At 42.6% G+C, this 22,417-nt stretch overlaps 3 protein-coding genes and 1 long non-coding RNA gene across 8 annotated transcripts; 1 reads left to right on the top strand and 3 right to left on the bottom strand.

The window, feature by feature from the left end:
* Nucleotides 1-404: 404 nt before the first annotated feature.
* On the bottom strand, nucleotides 405-7,212 carry LOC129596390 (uncharacterized). Of its 5 annotated transcripts, none has more exons than XM_055493663.1 (10): nucleotides 7,044-7,212; nucleotides 5,759-6,034; nucleotides 4,534-5,701; nucleotides 4,176-4,288; nucleotides 3,792-4,121; nucleotides 3,085-3,701; nucleotides 2,489-2,873; nucleotides 1,931-2,422; nucleotides 1,201-1,644; nucleotides 405-898 (listed from the first exon to the last, which is right to left on the bottom strand). In XM_055493663.1, exons 3-6 carry the CDS (start codon nucleotides 4,706-4,708, stop codon nucleotides 3,279-3,281), a joined length of 1,041 nt encoding a protein of 346 aa, XP_055349638.1. In that variant the 5' UTR covers nucleotides 4,709-5,701; nucleotides 5,759-6,034; nucleotides 7,044-7,212; the 3' UTR covers nucleotides 405-898; nucleotides 1,201-1,644; nucleotides 1,931-2,422; nucleotides 2,489-2,873; nucleotides 3,085-3,278. The 5 variants fall into 5 exon arrangements, with proteins under 5 accessions (XP_055349638.1, XP_055349635.1, XP_055349636.1 ...); XM_055493660.1 differs by lacking the exon at nucleotides 5,759-6,034 and having other exon boundaries at nucleotides 4,534-4,720; nucleotides 4,846-5,701; XM_055493661.1 differs by lacking the exon at nucleotides 5,759-6,034 and having other exon boundaries at nucleotides 4,534-5,094; nucleotides 5,350-5,701.
* Nucleotides 7,213-8,253: 1,041 nt separating this feature from the next.
* On the top strand, nucleotides 8,254-10,199 carry LOC129596414 (uncharacterized). The gene is made up of 5 exons (XM_055493688.1): nucleotides 8,254-8,611; nucleotides 8,689-8,913; nucleotides 9,167-9,328; nucleotides 9,430-9,813; nucleotides 9,932-10,199. The coding sequence occupies exons 1-5, from the start codon at nucleotides 8,288-8,290 to the stop codon at nucleotides 9,968-9,970; spliced, it is 1,134 nt and encodes a 377-aa protein (XP_055349663.1). The 5' UTR covers nucleotides 8,254-8,287; the 3' UTR covers nucleotides 9,971-10,199.
* Nucleotides 10,200-15,085: 4,886 nt separating this feature from the next.
* On the bottom strand, nucleotides 15,086-15,993 carry LOC129596449 (uncharacterized). Its single transcript, XR_008691428.1, has 4 exons — nucleotides 15,928-15,993; nucleotides 15,760-15,860; nucleotides 15,356-15,446; nucleotides 15,086-15,277 (listed from the first exon to the last, which is right to left on the bottom strand). It is a non-coding gene; the product is annotated as an uncharacterized LOC129596449 (long non-coding RNA).
* A 198-nt stretch (nucleotides 15,994-16,191) lies between these two features.
* Nucleotides 16,192-17,727, bottom strand: LOC129596402 (peptidoglycan recognition protein 3-like). Its single transcript, XM_055493675.1, has 3 exons — nucleotides 17,501-17,727; nucleotides 17,281-17,405; nucleotides 16,192-16,379 (listed from the first exon to the last, which is right to left on the bottom strand). Exons 1-3 carry the CDS (start codon nucleotides 17,725-17,727, stop codon nucleotides 16,192-16,194), a joined length of 540 nt encoding a protein of 179 aa, XP_055349650.1.
* Nucleotides 17,728-22,417: the final 4,690 nt, after the last annotated feature.

The raw sequence follows: 22,417 nt of genomic DNA, 5'->3' as shown, positions 1-22,417 counted from the left end.
AGCATTGTCGACTAATCGCGGTTAATAATAATTAATAAATTAAAAGAAACAAACTAATCAATCTGAATGATTTTCGCCAAGCCTGGTGCACACGATCGGGTTTTTCAGCTAAAATTAGAAAAATTTGAAAGAGGCAAGGATAAAACAGTTCCGTAAGCTATCTATTGGCTGTCCGCACTAAGTTTTCCTTGATTTCGTTGGTGAACAGGAAGTACGAAGATGTTTTGCCCAGTGATCGCAGGAAGAGCGCTATACAGATTTATGAGCGTACTGTGCCAAAACCCGATGACAAAATTTCAGTAAGAGACAAAAAATATTTTTTCCTTTTCAATGACGAAGATTTTTCTTTTTCTGCCGGGACCGAAAAAACCCAAACCAAAACGAGTTCGAATACTGCGTTTATCGCAATGCTCCGCTTGTCCGGCTACTCGGTAGCTTGTGTCGCAGATGCATACTTCCATACAAATTAAACTGCCTAATTAAACGAGCAAATCCTGTAAGTAATGATGGAATAAAGCAGGACAATGTCTAACCATTACCGAGTGCGATTACCAGTAAGTATTTCTATACATATCGCATTATAATTAATTATCACAAGATCTCCAACAAAATGAAACGCAAAATGGGGTATTTTCTCGGACAACGATAACCAAAAAACTTCTTCGATTGATTGGGCGCTCATTCTGACCGGAATAATTCCGTGACATCGTATTCTGGTCCCAGCATATTGAACTCCGCTTTACTTGCAATCATCTGGCGACTAAGTGCGCAGAGCGTGAGCCTGCTTAATGTCGTAACGTCTAGTGTGTCCAGTTCGTCTTTCGTCCAGGCAATAGTACCAGAAGTCGCTGGTCTTAGGGGTCTGGCGCGGATCATTTCCTTGACACGACCACAGAACCTGTGGTAAAAGTGAGAACCATCAAGGTGCAGAAACACTAAATCGTGTCTACAAGGTGTAACACTCAAACAAGCCTGTAGTAGTGTAATAACATAGCATAGCACAAATAATTTATTTAGTGTGATTAACACTTTAAAAGTGAGCTAGTTCAGTACGCCTAAAAATAATACCTACAAGTAATAACCGATAGTCATAAGCTGAAGTACTATCTGATTGATATTTTATCTGACAATATTCAGGTTTAGGTCTTAAATGTTAAGCATCCGAAAGAACAATCTAAATGCGAATAAGGTAATTCTTACTTTTCTAATGCGATGTTGATCGCCAAATCAGCGTACACAAATGGTACACAACGGGCAACGTCTTATACAAAAGTCCGCACAGTTGCGTTTTCCGGTCTGCTGAACTGGGATTCACTGACCCCAACCATAGCGGTTCATTAGCGAAGTAACCTTTGCCAAATGAGAATATCCAGTCCATCCATACCAGATCCTGACAGAGCAAGACCAGACTGGAGCAAACCGAATCCAGCATCTCGACTTCCTCCGCCAGTTCACCTTCAATATTCCAGTGGCACTGGTAAAGAACAACCGTGAGTTTCCTTGACGGTCTTTGCGCTGACACGTTCCATGCTGATTGTATCAATTCGAAAAATTAGGCGAGGGTCCGGCTATTCCTGTCAAGATGCGCACCTTTCAGTACTAACCGCTCAGTCGATGGCGTTAACAACATCACTGTGCTTCGCCCTGCCAAATAAATGACATCTGATAATTTTGATCTTTTTGCAGGCTCAAGCGACACGAGTGCACACTATGTTATTGTGCAGAAGTGGAATTTTAATCAATTTTATTGCTGATTTTACTGCCATTGCACCATTTGTGGACCCGTTTATCCACGTAGCCGCTCACAAGGCGGACAGCATCGCGACTAGCCTTTCCCGCTTGGCGTTTGGAATTAATAATCACTACTTCAGTATTTCTAGTTTTCTACCAACTATCAAGTTTTAATTCTGCTTTAATTTTTTCAACTTACTGGGATCTGTAGACATCGGTACCGCTTTTCGAGCACCGTATGTTCTCTTCAGAGCAAGTGCTCGGCGCTCATTTACATCATTTTTAAATGCAGTATTATAAAAACGCTTCAAACATTCGTACTCTAAATATTTCGTAAGATCGCATAAACAAATATCACCAAGCGGATGAAAGCTATGTAATTCCATATTTAACAGAGTCAACTTGAGTGCTCTTTCCAAATGTAGATCCCCTCTGTAAAAATCATTAATCTCTTGCAACTTTTCGAAAAATCCAAGTGCATACTGCAAAAGCGCGCTTAGTTGCGGACAAGGCAAGCTTAAACCACCAAAATCAGTACGCGACCGTGCCGTGACTAATCCGCCACTCTCCGAAAAAATCACTCCAAACATGTTGCCAATACCGGCCTTGCAAGAGGTGCAGGAAAATTTTCCTTTCTGAATTTTTGAAACGATATAACCTCATAGATCAGTCAACCCAGTAGTGACAAGATCTGAAAAATACAAAAACAATAACTATAGATAAGTAGCAATATTTCTAAACTATGCATTTCTTCTACCTTTCTTGGAACTGCTTAGTGTGACCGGATTTTCAAAGGTTAGTGTGACAAGTTGAACTGAAGTCCACAGTTCAGCATTTAAATTCTGCAGCTCCCCAAAAATATCGCACGGCGACTGAACAGAAAAATCTCCCAGCGAGCGCAAGTAATTGAGTTCTGTTTCAAAATTAAAGGCCGCCGTGCGTAGTGGCTGGTCCAGCCTACGTTTTTTCTTCAGCGGGGAAGTTGAAAAATTTACTTCATTATTTTTCCGCTTTTGGCGCCCCATTCGACTAACATTAGTAGTGCCCGTAAGGTGCTGCAGTGTTTCCATCCTTTTAACTTCTTCTTTGACTTTCCCAACTGTCACCTTTCCGGAGCCGTATTTAAATGTCGAAAACAGCCTCTATTAAAATCGAACAAAAATAGTTTTGCAAGATTAAAAACAGTTGCAAATCAGCAATCTGATAAAATGAGACATGAATAAATACATAAGACATAAATAAATACATAGTATTACATACGTATTACATAATGATATATAAATAAATGCATATACACTGAAACAGCCGTCTTGACAAGATGAAACAAAAACTGGCTTTCTTGTTTTTAATTACCTCTATTGGGTCACTGGTCATTTTACCGGGGAGAACAAACTGGAACCCTGAATTTAAAAGTCGCCTGGCCACTTCTTCGGACCCGTATACCGTAACGTGCAGACCAGTCCATGTAGGTTTTGGCAAAGATTTTCTCCTGTTAGAAGACGGCTGCAACTCTGACAAAGCTTGCTTCATTTCCTGAAAGTTTAATATTAGTTAATTTCTCTGAATAGACCGTCGCTATCCCTGATATTAGAACAAAAGAAAAACTTAAAGTCCGATTCCAAAAAGTGCCTTCCGCAGATTCGGTGATGCTTCCTGAAACCCGATTTGTCCAAATCTTGTCGGGCACACGCGGAGAAAAATTTCAGATACCGCTCTCTGCTTTTTTCTCTGTCCGGCAGTCGAAAAAATCCAACAGTGGGATTTATTACTGTAGAAAAGTTGCAGTTAGTAACAACGCAAACAGTTCCAGCTGGTCCTTGCTTCTTCTTGCGGTAATGGTACGGATTAATGCACACATATCCGGGATTGACTTTGCAGCTGTGCGAAGAAACGACTTTATCTTCACTGACTCGGTTCCAGCGAAACGCTTTAGCCACAAGCACATGACTAAGATGTTCATGTTTGTCGATCTAAACAGTCATAAATGTGAAACGAAAATAAAATTAAATACAAATAAATGTAAAACTCAAAACATCTGAATTAAAAATATTATTTGTTACCTTAATGGACTTGTGTGGAAACCGCACACATTCTGTCTCCTCCACTTCTCCGTTTTCCACTGCGTAAAGTAGTTTGTTCACGTCCTCCGCACTTTCGCACTTGCGAACAACAGCCTTGACAGCCTTCAGTACATAAACATTGGGAGTTCGATGATTCCGCAAACTGATGAGCCTCGATTCAAGGGTAGCGCGGTCCAGTTGTTGGTGTACTTTTCGTTTAGCCAAAAGGTCCATACCAAGTGCCCGACACTTCTTCATACGACACGAACTGCATGGCTGGTAAACATTTTGCACCACACAGTCGCCTTTTCTTCCTTTGCATTTCAGTTTCTAAATAAGACAGGTACCAACAGTGTTATAAATGCATGAAAGCCATACACTCACCAGCTTGTTGCAGTTTGTCCTGAAAAATTTTCTGCACAAATCGCAAGTAAGGACGCCGTAATTCATTGCGCATGGGGATTTCAAACTAACGGCACAGCAGGTCTCTTGTTTCCCTGCAAATAGCTTTCCTAGCGTTTATCGTAGTGTACATCAAGGAGCGCGATAAATTTTAATTAATCTGCAATAGCTAGAATGACGAGTAGCAATACATAAATCAGACCGACTGTTTTAGAAAGCGAACATTTACAATGTACAGAATGCTATTGTAATTTGGTTACGTACGAGCCTACGAGTATTTATTAGAATGCTCGAGAAGTATTGTTGCTATAAATACCGTCATAATTGTAAGTCTACTTACCATCAGTGGCATAGCCCAAAGAGGTTGTCTCCATAACAAGTAGGTGCTCTTCAACTTCAGTCTCTGGAATACTGTTTAACGACGGGGACTGCATAGTCTGCACCGACCCGTGTTCCTCTTGGAAAACGCCATGAGATAATGACACTGTGTCATAATGATCTAATGCTGGCCACATAATGATGTAATGCTGAAGTACAAATTGACTTTAACAATCATCTCAGATCTTTTGCAACTGCGGCAGTTTACAAAACTGTACAAAATTCACCTCAAAATTCAGTTAACTTCAACAGAAGTATTAAATTAAGTTCTTACTACAGTACTTCATCGGTCGCTGTCTGCAGCTATTGCGTCAATAAACTCAATCCAGAACCTGTCGCCATGCTGTCCCCCTTATGCGCTTCTACGTGGATAAACGGGTCCACAAATGGTGCAATGGCAGTAAAATCAGCAATAAAATTGATTAAAATTCCACTTCTGCACAATAACATAGTGTGCACTCGCGACACCCGAATGGATTTTCTGGTTTAACGCGTTGGGGCGTGGCTAAAGGCTGGGGCGTGGCTAAAGTGCGGCAGTTTACAGTGAACTTTGCAGTAGCGCTTACCGGGTAAACATGGCTTAAGCCATACCAACCCAGTATTATGTTATTTGAGGCGTTGTAGTCAACTAGCAGCTAGCGTATGGCGAACATTTCACGAAAATTTTATATTGAACACCTAGTACGCCATCATTGAATTATAAAAAAATGTGTCTGCCGTACATTTTGATGCATTCGCGAAGTTAAAAAACCCAATATCTTGACAATGCGCAGCGTACCAAAGTGCTACTTGTTAGCACAAGTTAAGTCCGTAGTGCGTAGTATGCTTCCGGTGGGATAGAGGGCGAGGGCTTAAACCAGAAAATCCATTTCTTGGCCAATCGTAGTATCCACTAAATATTTCCACAGTCCACAAACACGCGAAGTTTCAACTTCTTTAGGCTGGCGAGTAATCCGATGGTTTCCGTAATGATATGCATCGGTAGCGCTGACAGCGTTACCTCAGTTTTATCCAATTTAATAGCCTTATTCGTCCGTCGTAAAAACCACAGTTCAAGTGCAATTTGCAAAGATCCGTTCATTGATGTCATGTCGCTCCATATTCCATAGGGCCTTTTCCAGAGTCCGTTTCTAATGAACAAAGTATCATTCAGTCAGCGGCAGCGTTCTGTGATCTGTTAAAACTACTTGATTCACGTAGAAGGCCCCCACAGACTTCGGTTTGTCGCACGTTTGAAGCATTCGTAACGTCGGCATTCGTAACGTCAGGGTTGTAACGTCGGCATCATAATTCTTTCCGTCGGAGCACAGAAATTTCGTCAGGGTTGTGCGTAGAATCCCATCTGTCCCGGGCAGTATGGCCGCCAAAGCCACTTCCATGCCATGTGGGCTGACTGTCATGTTTTCATCAGGAGTACAGCAGCTGCGTAATACCAATTGGAACATGTCCATAGCCTGCATTCTCTGTATTAACACTGAAATCGGTAGTATACCCTTCTGGCATATGTCCACGAAAACGATTTTCGTCTTTGACGCACAACCCTGACGCAGTTTCTGTGCTCCGACGGAAAGAATTATTAAGATACAGTTATCATCTCTCTGATTACAGTTAATACGGATGCCGCGTCGAACTGTGTAAATGCCATCTTCTACGATTATGATTATTAATTTTTTAGTTGGATTCCAGTGCGTAGACGAGGCATTCGTAACGTCGGTTCGTCGCACATTGCACATATATGTGAAGTAACGAAGGCTGAACTGAGCGAAGGCTGAACTGAGCGATTCTTCAAACACGCTTTACTGTAAGTGAGTATGTCGAATGACAGCTGACAGTTGAAATTACCAAATTTTTTACAACGTCTATTGCGCACACTTTTCAGGCTGAACAAAATCCGCACTAACACCATTTTCCGTAGAAAATTCACCTACCACCCCATTTCGCCAACGGGACATTTCGCTATGTCAGCACTTCGAATCAAAATTATCAGAAACAGTTAAAATCGAAATCATAACATGAGACAAAACCTAAGAATCATAAGAAAAATAAGGAATCTAAGAAGCCTAAGAAAACCTTATAAACGTACCTAAGTAAACCTAAGAACCCTAAGAAACCCTAAGAAACCTAAGAAATCTAAGAAGACTAAGAAAACCCAAGAAAATAAAAAAATATTGTTGGCGAAATATCCCATTGGCGAAATGCCCGGTTGGCGAAATGTCCGGTTTGGCGAAATGGGAGGATACCGTATAAACCGACGGTGGTCTGGTACGGTCAGGTGAAATAATCAGTTAATATTTATTAACCTTTTTCTAATGCTGGCGATGCAGTTCTTGATATTTTATGTATCGGCTTTTCAAATATAATATGTAGATATTATCCACTTCAAGGCCATTACAAAGTGTTTTTTAAACCAAATGTATGTTGTTGCAAGAACTGCTAGAATGAAAATATTACTAAAATAGTTATAGCACGCACCTAGCGCACAATGTCGCAACAATATTCCGTTTATCAAAACCACTATCAGATGGCGCTGACTAGGCGCGCATCGACCATCGACGGCGAAACAAAAGCAAACCCGGATGAAGGCTTTAATGCCGAAATCTGACACACACCGCGCTTTGCGCGCAAGCCAAGAACCCACTTGTCTCTGTAGGCAGCGCAGCTGCCTTATAGAGCCATCAAAGCGCATGCAAATGCCCAGACAGGAAAAAACCCAAAACCAACCAATGAGAGAAGGGCTGAATCATAAGCCCGCCCTGACACCACACGCTGGCAGCACCAAAAAGCAAAACAAGCCTAACTTTTGTGCCAAAGAACGCTTACGTGAGATTAGAAAAAAATAATAATTCTGTTTTTGCTCACTCGGCAGTACTGGACGAAGAAAAGAGCAGAAGGAGCGAAACTTGACTGGACAATAAGCGTTGACCGGTGCCTCAAAATCTTCCGGCAATGTTGACAAAATCTGTCTATTTTGGCATTTGCAAGAAGTGTTGCAAGTTAAGGCAGAGGTGGCGGTCAATCACGTGCACACTTCCCCAAGTACAAAGTATATCAAAGCCATCTCTTCATTTTCCTCCGAAAAGTTGGAGCCCGGCCTGTACATAGTCTACGTTTAGCTCCTTTATTTCAGCTAATTTCTTTACAGCACGTTAGTTAAGTATTCTACCGTACAGTACTTAATTATCATGAATTTAATTCAGTTTACGCTAAGATTCCAGTTCAGACATGGCCTAAATTATTCGAATTAATCGATTCCAATTTTTGTAGCATGCAGCTGCGTTGGATTATACGGCATTCCATAATTCTGTTATTTTAATATGCCGTATAACGTAAACGCGTGTGTACATTTACACTCATAAATCCCAGACGTATGGCAACCGTTAAATTCCTACTCTAGGTATCAATGACTTTTTCATTGCTCTCGTGCTGTGGCAAGTGCCTCAGAAACTTCCGGTAATGTTGACAAAAATCTTTCTATTGTGACATTGGAAGAAAGCGTCATCTTTGGTCTGGTGTTATTGCCCATCAAGTAGACGCCAACGATAAAAATTACCACAAATATCATGCTTACAGTTACGTTTAAAAGAACACTAAATATACTGTAAATATGCCAAGGCTAAATATGCAATAAAACTCCCACAAGAAACCATCAACGACGCACGCACGGGTATATATTACGAGAACTGTCCTGCACCCAATTTTTGCACTAGTTTGTTAATATGGCCTTGCTCCGTCTTCCATTTAGAAAAATGATTTTTAAAGGTTGTCTCGCTCTTCTCTGCCTGGGTATGAGCTGTCTCGGAGTGGTGCAAGCCTTTCCGGGATGGCTGGAGCCATACTTTCCGCCGGTGCCGTACCTGCCATTTCCGTCGCCGCCCTGCGGTGGCGGATGCCCACCTCCTCCGCCCAATCCCTGCCCCAATCCGGGATGCCAGTGCCAAAATTCGAAACACTGTTCCATTTTGCTGAATCAAATTCCATGGACGGTGGAAGTGCCGTGTTTTGCTCAAGGACAAGGTTCATCCCCTGCCACCATCGTCAGCGTAAAGAACCTAGAAAGCCCTAATGCAAATTACAGTATAGCTTACTATACATATCGTTTTATTTGTTTTGTGTTAAGGTTTTTAACGACACCTGCGGACCGCAGACATATGACTACCAACAGCATCTCGTGTCCTCATCCGATGATGACATCATTACGCCATACGCTTATGTAACCGGAAACACTGGCAACGAGCAGATATTTTACAACCCCTCTGCGCTGTCGAGCACATTGGTCCAGACGATTGCATTCACCGCTGTTGGCACACAAAACCGTGTTGCATCGCAGACCATCTTCATAACGGTACTCATATACAACCTACTAACAATTTACAATACGTATCATGTATATGCATGATACGTGAATTGGATGCATCCAATTCCACTCAGAATTCAACACGGACAAATTCAACTCAAAACCGGTATACTAATTATCGTCTGCGATTCTGATGATGTTTTTAGCTAGGAATTGTACCTTTATAAGAGACAAAATTAATGGTACAACTGTTAATTAAATAATAAATGCATCGAATAGCATACAACTTCACGGTTTTCAGTTCCGATTTGCGGCATGTATGGGATCAACGACCACATCCTCTCCTGGGCAAACCGCGCTTATTTTGCAATGTCCTACGAGCGCTTCGGTGTGCCCCGGGTATCCTCCAGGCACTGATCCATCCGGGAGAACGTACAATTCGTATCCGCAGCTGACATGCTCCGTAAGTTCGTTGTACGCTTATCACCAGCCACATGCCATACTAACCGCAGTAAATGATAACATTTTATGATGGATTGATTGTGATTGTCTCTGGTTGCACAGGTCAGCAATGCACCTCCGCTCTTCCCGCTGGTTTTTGATCTGGCATCTAACGCGGCACCAGTCAGCGGCTTCGGTGCACCAAATGGTCTCGGTCCAGGAGAGAACTGGAACATCAATTCTCCGGCTGTTCTTCCTGGTTCAGATGAACCGAACGTCTTTATCAGTAGTATGAACCCCATCGCCGGTCTTGCCAGCACGAGTACGGTCGGCATATATGGTGCGAGTAATAACGGTGCTCTGCCGTGCCCTGGTGTTACACCTATCACCACCAGCACAGATCCAGTGACAGGCATGGTCACCGGTAACTGCTGTCAGACCTTGCGCTTCTCGGTGTCGCCGGGCGTAATGATCACACCGTACACCGCCGGGTATCAGGACGTTAAGGTACAATACAAAAGTCTTATAACAGTTTTACAATATTAGTGCCATGCTTAACGGATGTTTCCGTTATAAAAAGCTGCAAAACGTTTTTAAAAAATCAATTAAAAAGATTTTCTGATAGGTATGCTACCAAGACTGGGCCACCTGCACCATCGTTTAGCAACTGCAACTGTTATCTGCGACTGCAGACACAACTGAAACTGGTGCTTCCACAATTTCAAACTTGGTTGTAATTTAGTGTATTTGTGTTTGGAAATGGTGATGGGAGCACAAATATTTAAGCACGCCATAAATATTGCAAATTTGGCTTTTTCTCGTTAGTTTCTTGGCTATGGAGATTCGAGATTCAACGGAAAAGAAATAAAAAAGGGTGGCAAACATTACAAACCAACAAAAAACGCAGAAAATAACTACAGTAGTTTGAAAATCCACAAAATAATATAGTCAATTCAACAATAAAATGTGACCGGAAGAAGTAAGAGAGTTGTTTGCTTGAGGAAGCCGTTTATGTCTTCTAAGACACTTATGAAGAACTCGCAAAGTGTGTTGTTAAAAGCGTTAGTTTAACTCTTAAAATCTCTGGATCTCGTGTATGACTCCCGCCGAGGCTGTAAAGAAGGCGCCTCAAGTAGATAAAAATTTATTACCGTCTGGTTGGGAAACCATTTCGCGATTTTACAAGCTTGGATATCGGCAGAAACCATTGTGTACAACCGTAATAAAAATTATTGAATAAACGCCCTAACGACGATTTCGGAAACAGTACGACTGACCACAATGTTGAATAAAAACGTGCGATCTTGCTTCTTGTCTTGATTAAAATATCTTCTTGTTACCTGTAGAATTTCTGTTGCATTAACGCTAGATACGAGTACAACCACACGATTAAACGTTTCCTTGAGCTAAATTGGCTTACAGGTCTAGAGCCAGGATTACGCACATTACGCACGTCAGATTCATAATGTTTCATAAAGGTCACTTTAATTTTATCGGTGCAATATTGGTCATTAGCCTATCGGCTGTACAGGCCCATCCCGGATGGCTTGATCCCTACTTTGTCCCTCCCGGATACGCGTCGCCACCTTGCGGTGGTGGCTGTCCACCAAACCCACCCAATCCGTGCACCAACTCTGGATGCTAGTGCCAAAATGCAAAGCAGTGCAGCATTCTTCTCAGTCCCATAAATTATGTCGTCGATGTGCCGTGTTGGGGCACTGGCACTGGATCGCTGCCGGCCGTATTTCTAAACGTAAATGCAGGAAATTTTCCCATTTCTATGCTATTTATAAGCGTTGTTCTCTTTATCGTGCAGGTACTGAATGATACATGCGGTCCTCAGACGTATGAATATCAGCAACACCTTGTATCATCTTCGAACGATGAATATTTAACAGCCAGCGGACACGTGTATGTCAATTCCAATTCCGCTTCGGAGCAGATATTGTAACAGCAGCCGGTTTGACTGCTGTTCTAGTGGGTTGGTTAATCCACCTTACCACGATCTGTCGGCTGTTAGTGGGAAAGGCTGGCACGGTCGGCAGCGATGCTGACCGGAAGTTGACTACCGTTTACATGGTGGCAATGATGGGAGATGCACGATCATCCCATAGCGATTACGCAACACAACACAAGGTCATCGCAGGTGTTTATTAGCAAGTACAACGTAGCAAGAATCAGCGAGCAACGCAAGCTGAGGAGCAAGAAGTGCATAAGCACGGGAGCAAGAAGCACGGGAAGCGCATTAGCAAGAAGTGCATAAGCACAGGGGCAAGATTCAGAGCAAGCTGCAGCAAGACTAATTTCAAGATGTTTCTGACCGTGAGATGCGGTCGGTAAAAGTAGGAAAACTAGGATTCTGATCTTCATAACATAACAACCAATAATCAGTAGAGAAAAGCAATTAACACTCCTACTGGCGGTACATCTAATTTCTATCGCTACAATATTCTATGACGGTACCGCGCCGGCCAATGGAATGGTACAGACAGTCGCTTTCACCGCCATCGGCACGCAGAGTCGCGCAGCCTCACAGCCCATCTTTATTACGGTACTTATTTGAGCATGAACTCGTCTATAAGCCATAAGAATTGCAAATCGCTTGTAGTTGTAACCGATCGTAGTTTTTATTAACAATATTCTGAATATTCATAACAACACGTATGCACTATTTAAATGGCTTAAAACTTAAGGGAAGTGGGCCGGTATACGGTACCAAATTCGTGTACATGTACGAAATCTTTCGCTTTCGCGCACTCCCAAACCCATTTTTCTCTTGTTTTATGACATTCGGTAGCCATATGATTTGTATACACTGGCGTGAAAACCGTTTATGCGCGCAAGATCCGGTTCGAGAGTTATGGCTGTTAGAAAATTCCAAAAAGTTTAAACGCATTCCTGTGTACCAAAAGTCTCATTATGGACCGATCTCCTTCGAATTTTGCACGTAATTGCACATGGCCATGAAGATCGTTTTTACACCGATCCACTGTTCTAGCATCTTTTTCAAATTTTAAAATGAATTTCAAAAATTTTAAAATTCATTTTAAAATTTAAAAAAAAAATCATGGAAGTCTGGATCGGTGTAAAAACGATCTTCATGGCCATGTGCAATTACATGCAAAATCTGAAAGAGATCGGTCCATAATGAGACTTTTGGGACACCGGAATGCATTTTAACTTTTTGGAAATTTCTAACAGCCATAACTCTCGAACCGGATGTTGCGCGCACAAACGGCTTTCACGCCAGTGTATACAAATCATCTGGCTACCGAATGTCATAAAACAAGAGAAAAAAGGTTTTGGGAGTGCGCGAAAGTGAAAGATTTCGTGCATGTACACGAATTTGGTACCATGTACCGGGCCACTTCCCTTAAAAAAACAACCAAAATCAAAGTTATAACAATAAATTTGCATTGCAGTTCCGATATGCGCCGTGCCAAGTCACAACATCCACCCCAGCTGGATCAACGCCCCTTTTTTTACAGTGCCCGGATAGCGCATCGGTGTGTGTCGGCTACCCTCCTGGAACTGATCCTTCCGGAAGACCGTACAACACATATCCTCAGCTGACATGCGCGGTACGTTGTGATCTTCCTATACATTCATTAAACGTCATGTAGTCCTTGTTCAACGTGATTCTGTTCGGTTTCCAGGTCACAAACGCCCCGCCTGGTTTTCCGCTAATTTGGGACTTGGCATCTGATGCATATCCAATAAGCGGTATGGGAGCTCCAAGCGGCACAGCTGTGGGGGCAAATTGGGGCATACATAAATTCTCCTACCGCTCTTCCTGGCTCCGATGATCCCGGCGTGTGGATTAGTAACATGAACATAATAGCCGGTTTGCCAGCTACCGCGACCACTGGTGTCTACGGTGCCGGAAACAATGGAGGTCTACCGGTGTGTGCCAGCGGCAGCACTGTTTCGACCGATCCCGTTACAGGCGCCGTAAGTGGCACCTGCTGCCAAATGCTGCGATTCTCGGTTACGCCGGGAGTTGGGCTGTCAGCCTATTCTCCCGGCTTCAAAGACGTCAAGGTAATAACATTAAACAACGCAAAAATGATATCAAGTACGAGGGCAGAGTATTAGTTCTGAATCTGTTTAAATCTACAGGTTTGCTACCAGGACGTTAACAGCTGTACAATCCTTTAATTCCCCCCAAGCATGAGTGTTCATTTGGCTTCTGTTCCAAGACATAGGACTGCCGAAAGTAGTTCGTATGGATTTACTTTCCTTAAAAAAATTTTTGTCAGGACAGTTAATGAAGTCCATTGTTTTTGAATCACCCCACAGATGACTTGCATGACATAAATTTAAGCAGACGAAAAGTTTGTGGGAATTATCAGAGTCTTATTCAGCATGTTATTTTCATGATCCAGTTTTATGTATAGAGATTTGCACGTTGGGTAGTACATCTCAAAATGGCTTCGTAGATACGTGAAATCCGGTCTGCTGTCTGGTTGGAAATCCCAACAATCATTCATTTAAGGTCGTGCTGAAACGAAGCAGTAGGTAGATATAGAATAACTATTGACATGCTATGCGGAAGTCGCACCGCGACAACCGCACTAGATGACCAAACCTACTCAATCGGTAGAGTGGGAATATGCTCTGGACTCCGTAAGTGGAACTACTGCCTACTTCCGCTAGGTACGAGCGGATTGCTGTGCCTAACGAAAGTTACCGAAACCGAAACACTCAGGAACTTCCAAAATGTTTAATCACCAAACCGAACGACCAAGCAAACAGAACAGAGCGAGATATGAACTTCCTTCTAACCTAGAGTCACACGACCTTTCAGCTAGAAACAAGCTCACAGATTTAGTTGAAGTTAGAAACTTCAGACTGATTCATTAAACCAGAATCATGGATGGAATTAGCGATCAAATCCGTTAGATAAGAACAGCAAATCGTACGTAACAGAATACACAACACGTACGTCATAACACGTATGTAATACGCGCAAACTACGCATAGCGCGTTACTATACTTAGAAAACAGTTATGCGCTAAACAGAAGCAGCTTACATTGCTTCTGGACAGGAAGCCGGGATCTGCAACCGATTTCCTCGGGAGAGAAATGTTACAAACTGCTCGTAATTTAATCCACTAGGGAATTCCTTGGCGTAAGGGATATCGCCTAGAGTGAACAATTCCCACAGAACGACCCCAAAGGCCCACACGTCACTGCGGGGCGTGAAAACTCCGCGTCCAGGTATAATGGACTCCGGTGCCATCCAACAGACTGGTAGTGGAATCTATAATTAGTGCAAAGGTCCCAACATCAAGTATGTATTCTGTACAGCCAAATATCAAATACCTGACGAAGTAAGATATATTCGGTTTGCTGTCGTGCCATGCCGAAATCAGCAATCTTAACTGTCTGTTCGGCATCCAACAATATGTTACGTGCGGCCAAATCACGATGAATAATACTTTTGGAAGAAAGATACTCCATTCCTCGACTGATTTGATATGCGATATGCGTTAGTTCACTGTTCTTTTCGCAACAGATATCTGCAGTAGATCTAACGTTCCCGGGTTTTAGCTCCCTAAGCCATACATCCAACGATCCGAGAGCGCAGTATTCCATCATGATCATCAATGTATCTAACACAACATATCGGTAAAAAATAACCGAATGCCCAAAAGCTGTCTATGCTGTACGCTACTTCGCTAAAATTGTACTACGCTTTATGCTGCTTTCCAAATGGAGTACTACTTGCCTGTGAGGACAACGCCCTCCAAATTAACGATATCCGTGTGCCGTCCAGCTTTCATGAGAACACTCATTTCTCTCAAAAAGTCTTCGGTTCTTCGATTGCTACAACGCAGTGTTCTGTGCATGATTTTGACTGCCACCACACGTCGCCTACTTGCTTTGTAGAATGACCTCGAGACAACACCATCTGATAAGGTTCCTCTGTACACCTGCCCGTACTGTCCCACACCCAGGCAGATATTCTCTGCGAAATATATTATTATTTGAATCCACAAATAGAGGTACCGGAATATGTTCTGACGACAACAGATAACCAACCCACCTAAATGTACTGACTACCGCGGCCGATCATAGTACATGACGACATGCTTGGGGATTAATTTCTGTATGGCATAGAGATGGTCTACTCTGCTCTAAAGAAAAAGATGCAACTTTTAGTGCCTACTGTACATACGAGGGAATGTTAACGGCAATTCTCGCACTTGCTATCGTCAGTACCTGACTGGAGAAAAACGTTGCTGCAGGACATACGGCTAAATCTGGCGCGCTACATAAGCACTATAGTATGATCACATAAAACGTCATCCTTCAGCCAGGTGACGGTAGTAAGGGAGGGAGACCATTGTCATCCCCTCGTATTCAATAATCATAATTCTATCACGCTACCCGTTTTCATAATTGTGATCTTTAGCAACGTGATCTTTACGGAGTGTGATTTTAACGCACCTTTAGTCTGTTTCGGTACCTATGACCGGCAAATGCGAGCAGCGCCAGTAAAAATACTGGCAGAATGATTCCAGCGGAGAATCCAGCAACGTTGGGAAATGCTAAAGCGTATAAAAGGCAACACCTGAGCATATATTTTCAAGAAACTTGAGCGGAAAGCAACCCTACTTTGAAACTGATGCGAACTAGAAACCTCTCTGCTGATAACCGCTTCTGAACATGCTGGGTTTCCATCTAGGAAATTTGGTTAAAAGTTTGGGGTACAGTTCGTAAGTACATAGAGGCAAAAGTACGTAGAGGTTAAAAAAATGTCGAACCTTGTTAAATAAGCATCGGACTGATTACCATACGAACGTGCCTAGCGTGATGTTACTAGTAAGCCAAGATCCATACGTTTCTTATGAATGTCATGCTTTATTTATGCTTGTAAGCTCAAGATATAAGAACCGTACATCTTAAGGCTGCTGGATTGAGAATATATTCCTTCAGAGATGGATTTATTAATAACGGCAGCACCGATCCTGACTGGTTTTGTGTACGTAAAAACCCGTTGCCGATCGCACAGTTCAGTAACTTATGTGCTGAGGCCGCCGCAGCATACGTAAATCCGTTGCAGTCTCCTACAAACAAGGGCAAAAAATTTCGCCCGTTGATACCATATCTCTGAGGAATATGCTTTTAAACAAGCTTAATTACAGCCCTGCTCAGCCAAGTTGGGGCAGTTTTTTCAAAAAATTAGCATTGGTCAGCCGTCATAAAATACTTTCTTATTTAATTTTTTCTTGGTTCCCGTGGGTCTCCGACGTCTTTTGCGCTTGGAGGTTTTACTTTGAGAACGCTTGCCGGATAATAGTGAAGTCATAATCAGAGTAGGCCAGAGAAAAAAAGCGGCTCAACCCACCCAACTTGGTAGCAGTAGTCGTGTTTAAAATTTCTTTTCTTCTGTTCCTCCGGTCATCCTGTTTCTCCGTCTGGGAAATTTATGACCGCCGTAACATGAAAATCCTTTACATGATCCATGTTTTACCCATGGATAAAATCAACTTGAAGTTACCTAGGTCTGTGCGCTTGGCAACCGCATTCTTCAACAGGTACTTCTTAACATAGAAGCCTATGGCAGGTGCACGTTGTTTCGTGGGTAGCTCGAGCACTGGTTGCGCTAGATTTTTTTGTTACCGCATACCTGACAGTCTTTGGTTCACTGAACAGTTTCCAAAAAATCTCTCGTAAATATATCTGCTGGTGTGTTCTACAGAGGGACAGTTGTAAACATCCTAAAAGTGACCACTACCCAACCCCCTTAACCAGTGCTCGGCTCCCTACTGGCACACCGAAGGGTACCGGTTTTGAAATAAACGAATTTGCAGTAAAAAGTTACACTAGAAAACTGCAAATAAGAAACAAAACAGTGTATACAGATAATGTATAAATTATTTAACTAAACTCCCCCAACTTGGCTGAGCAGGGCTGTACAATGCGATTTTTACAATTGTTTTTGCAAAACGGCGCAGATGTTACTACCTTCAGAGGATAACTTTCCGATGAATGCCACTCCAATCCCATCACGATGGATGTCAGCTTTGAAAACTCCTTTGGTATGCCAACCACGTCCTTCGTACACTATCCCGTCTCCTCCAATTAGAAAACTATAAAACAACAAACTTATATGGAAGTCCATGCATTTATTAGGTGCACTGGTACCAGTCCCTGCTACACTACAGTCAAAAGAATCATTACATACTTGTAGCCTATTTCGGAATAATTGAAAGCCTTGGCCATGTGATAATTCTGAATTTCTCGGATGATCGACACGCAGGAATCGCGGTCAAAACATGCTGTTCCAAAGGTATGCGTATACACCATGTAGTCCGTCGGTAACGGCAACGCCGGCAGTCCATCGGCCGCTCTATATAAACTCCATTCTGACCTGCGCACGATATGCATGTCGGTGCAGTTTTCTTCTTTCATGGTTAGCTGGCTTCGTAGTCTCAAAATTTACTAGCACGGTAAACTTTCCGGCATCTGATGGTTTCTGCTTGCTTATGGACTCTTACGGTCTTATGCAATATTATTTTAAGCTAGTCAGAGGGCGCTCTTGTGAGCCCGGAGTAATCAGCATTATCACTTCCTTCTGTCAAAGTAGCGCGATATCATACCGGATCTATTTACCCGTATTAGTTTGGCGTAGCGGAAGTTAGAGCCCTGCACGAGCCGAGCCGCTCGGCTCGGCTCACGAGCGCTCGGCGCTCGCGAGCACTTCGAGCGAGCAGGCGTCGTTTTGCGAATTTGCAAACGAGCTGAGCAATAGAAAAAAAATTGCGAGCGAGCCGAGCGAGCGGGATGGTCAGGTGCGAGCGATCGCGAGCCTACAGGCTTACATTGTGCGAACTGGAGAAGTTTCTAGTACAAAATTATATTGACCGACCTGAAAAGGTCTTAAACGACCGTCACCTTCGCGCTTCGCGCGAAGTGATTTCCTAACTTTCCTAGACCGGTTGGGACTCAGGACTAACCTTTGATATTTTGTACTCGTAGATAACAAAAACATTATTTGACGGGTTTATGAATCAGTTGAATGCTTCCTGAGAAAGGTGCATTTTAATTTTTTAGCATTCTATTATAATTATGTATTTATTTCAGGCTAAATTAAGAAAACTACATCCAGTTGAAAATTAGAGAAATGTATTAGCGAAAAAATGAAAAACTGTAATGAAACGGACTACCAGTATGGAGATATAAGTGACTGTCTCTGAACATCCAATTACACTTACTGAGTCTTTGTGTTGGTGAAACGTTTGGTATAAGTAATTCGTGCAAAAAAATTGATACGTAAATTACGTAAATTTTTGCCGATCTCACGAGCGAGCCGATTTGCCAAAATAAAATTACGAGCGAGTTGAGCGAGCGGAAACAAAGAAAAATTGGAAAACGAGCGAGTTGAGCGAGCGGCGGTTTGGGAGCGAGCGAGTTGAGCGAGCAGGAAGTTTAAAAAAGCAGAAACGAGCGAGTTGAGCAGCACTTTTGCTGCTCGTGCAGGGCTCTAGCGGAAGTGTTTGGCTACCTTGTTGGATTAGCGCCTGCCTTTAGGTGAGTCTGATGAAATCATGAACCTGTAGTGTACATAATATTATCTGTCATTGATTGCCGCAGTCTCTCGCCTGGCACGCGTGACACCAACAAGCTTTGATAGCTGCAAACTGTAGCTGTTCTTTCCCAAGATATACTTACGTTGCAGTAGCTCAAATAGGTACACTACGGTACTTACTACCGGTTCTTATATTATTATATTATTAACTGATGTGACGCAGATTGCACAGATATCACTAATCAACAGCGATAGTATACGCAAGACAATACAGACAATAAAGCTGTATTGAATCGTAGCGAAATTTATGCCAGAATAAAAGTTTCGTTTAATCTCGAAAAATTTAACGCACGGTGCGGTAAGTCCTGACCGGGTGTCGGCTGCCTCTGTTCCGATATGTAGAGCAAATCTAATGCCGCACGGCGATATCTGAATACATATATATTTGCTTATTCTGTTGCCAAAAAAGTATGCACCGAGAAAACAAACCAGAGGATACCGAGTACAATTATGCATCTGCGTACGCTTACTGTCAGACGAATCTTGGAAAGGTTGTGATATCGGGAAGCTTTAAAGCAGAAGTTATCAGTTGAGGCTATCGAAACAAAAATAACAACTCGAGCTCTCATGAGACTGTTGTACTCCAGTTTAAAAGGTTGTCAAGGAGCTTTATAAGCAGGAGTTGCAAGAGGTATTCAGTGCCGACAGACCAAACCTCTGAGTTGTATAACCTTTCTAGCATAACATTGCCTTTAACAAGCATTTTTAATTTCTGAGTTCTGTGTAGAGTAGACTGTGTAGAAGCTATGCTACAGAATTGTATAAACACAACGCAAGCTCTCACGAGAGTTATAGAGTCCTTCAATCAGCCGCTCATGGAAGAACGATCAGATTTTTCTGGTACCAGTGCAGTTACTTGTTAGCTCTGTCAGCCTTCGTGCGTACTTCAGTAGACACTACAGTAGTGATATTGCTTATTCTGCGTCTCTGTAACCGACATTAGGCAAAGCTACATACTTTCATAATCTGTTTTACGAGTACGTATAAATTTTAATGGCGCATGTGAAGGCTTTAGCAAAATCAATGTACATAAGGACATTTGCTAAATTATATTGGCGCACTGCCGGATTGCCCAGCAATAAAATTCTGGTTTTCTATTCTGATTCCAGCGCAAACTACTTTAATTCCAAAATTAACCATTAGCCGTCATCATCCGGGGTTCTAGTAGCTTTTCGTTTATTGCTGAAAGGTATCGCTTTTCTATGGGCAGATTCGCACAACTGGCATAACATGCTTGCCCGTTTAGTGCATTTTACGCATGCTTTAACATTTCTCGAAAAACTGGTACAACCATGGTTGGCCTTTTGTACCATGGCAGGATATGGCATCCTCTCCGGTTTGCGAAAATCGGGCACAGGAAATCTCCCCCGGGTATGGAAAGGTTTACGTTTAATGTGGGCAATAAGCTTGTTAGCACCTTACTGCGTCGGCACGATTGGTTCATTTTACATGAGAATTTCGCTGTCACAATTCAACACTGAGAATGGCGCGCTCCTAAACTTCATCACCGATCTCCAGCGGACAGTTACTCGCTTCCTTAGCGTAGTACACTTCCACTGTGTCTATGCTAACTACGTAGCAGCCATTCGTCAAACGGGACCGTACTGCACAAAGTACCTGCAGCTGCGCGATAAAACTGTCATCATTTTATTTACCTTATTCATCCACACATGCACCACGTTCGGTGCCGGTTACTTGATTGCCACCCTTTGGAGCAGTACAGGGAGTATTAGATCTTTACACTTTCTTGGACAACTGTATCGACTGCCAGTAACGTCGCTTGCTCTGCATTTGTTTAATAACCTTCAACTGGTCAATCAGTTCATTATGGACTTGGTGTTTTATTTAATTCAGTCGATTGCGATGGTGGTCTGCTTCGCGGTTGGAGTATGCTTCAGCAGAATGAACAGCCAGTTAACTGGTGTAAAACATGTGGCAGAAATTGAGACCATTGTGACTGATCATGTGAATCTTTCCCGGATTGTACGCCAATTGGGCAAACTGTCATCATTCAACTTGCTGCTGGTCTACGCTCATCAGATTTTTACGCTGCTTACGTACATTGATCGAGTAAGGTTTGGAATACCTGTTCTGCCGCAAAATGTTCTAATGCTGGTGTTTTGCGCTGTTTTCGGCACATGGACCCTGGTTTACGTGCTCGAGCAGGTAATATTAGGATTTAAAATTACTTACCGGGTCCTGTTGACGGAAAAACAGGCGAAACTTGGTCATGCGTAGAAAAATCAAGCGTGGTTCGAAGCGCGCATCGTTATACCGTGATAGTGTCGAATTCGAAGTTTCTGGCTTGCCAAAGACAGAATAGGCTCTACTTTTGTCTCCTCACTCCTGCGATTGTTTACGCCCGAAATTTTCTTTGCATGTTAAGTTAGTATAAAAACAATCAATCTTTGAAGTCAAACTGTATTTTTAAAAATCGTTTAACAAACAAGTACAACGTTTACGAGATCAGATGATTCAGATCTACAGAAATAGTCGACGACCAGCGAAATGGTAAGGAAACAGGCAAGTTTAGACCGGGTGTGCTTGCGTGAATGCTCCAACTGGGCGAATAAATGCAAAAGCATAGTTTCCAAGGTTTTCCACCGTACCTTTATCATACACGTAGCAGCATCATTCGAATCAAAACGAATCCATTGTTTTGCCAATTTTCAGGCCGATAAAATTAAAGAGTCTCTACGGGATATCGCCGCAGACGCACCGGAATCAAATACCGATCGCATACTTGATTTTTACATCAGACGGGTCGGGTCGGTGAACGTGGCGTTTCAAGTTGGTGGATTCTTCACTGTAAATCGTCAGTTTGTGGCAACTGTAAGTTAGCTATTCGCCTATTCCCCAACTAACTAACCCTTTTGTACTACTAATGATTATATATCTGTACGTCTGTAAATGTTAGCAAAATGCTCTAGCTATGCTCAGCTTGCGAAGGTAATGAAACAAAGTGTTTGAGACGTGAGCCGTGCTCAAGCGTTTTGTGCTCGTTACGGGATTACCCAATACCTTGCATTCCTTTTTAGTTAATCGGCGGGATGATAACTTACGTCCTAATCATGGATCAGTTGGAAAATAAAAGCATCTCTAAGGAGGAAATCTTAATTTTACTCCAAAATGTGACTAATACTTCAAATGTCGGTAAACTATAACTGCATTGTCTAAAGAACCGGAGTATACGACCTTGTTTTCTGTTTCCAGTTGCCATTAACTTTTAAAGACTTAGACGGTGATCCTTGGTATATTCTGAACCGCTAGCAGTTTCTGGCATTTGGTATGTAGTAGCTGCCTGGAGTCCGCATATTCCAAAAATCAGAGCTGTGAAAGCGTAAATTCTTCTCCTTTCTCCACAATGCTCTTATTTTGGTGGGTTATGTACAGTCGGCAAAAGGGTGCGCTCCTATAACGAAATAATGTCAGCAAGAAACAGACTTCACTGTCCACAAGAAGTAGAACACCTCGTTCTGTGCACAGTCAGCAAGATAGCGGTCAGCAAATTGT

Source organism: Paramacrobiotus metropolitanus, unplaced genomic scaffold, assembly GCF_019649055.1.
Source record: "Paramacrobiotus metropolitanus isolate TYO unplaced genomic scaffold, Prichtersi_v1.0 Parri_scaffold0000089, whole genome shotgun sequence".
Lineage (NCBI taxonomy): Eukaryota > Metazoa > Tardigrada > Eutardigrada > Parachela > Macrobiotidae > Paramacrobiotus > Paramacrobiotus metropolitanus.
This window is presented reverse-complemented; position numbering and strand designations above follow the sequence as displayed.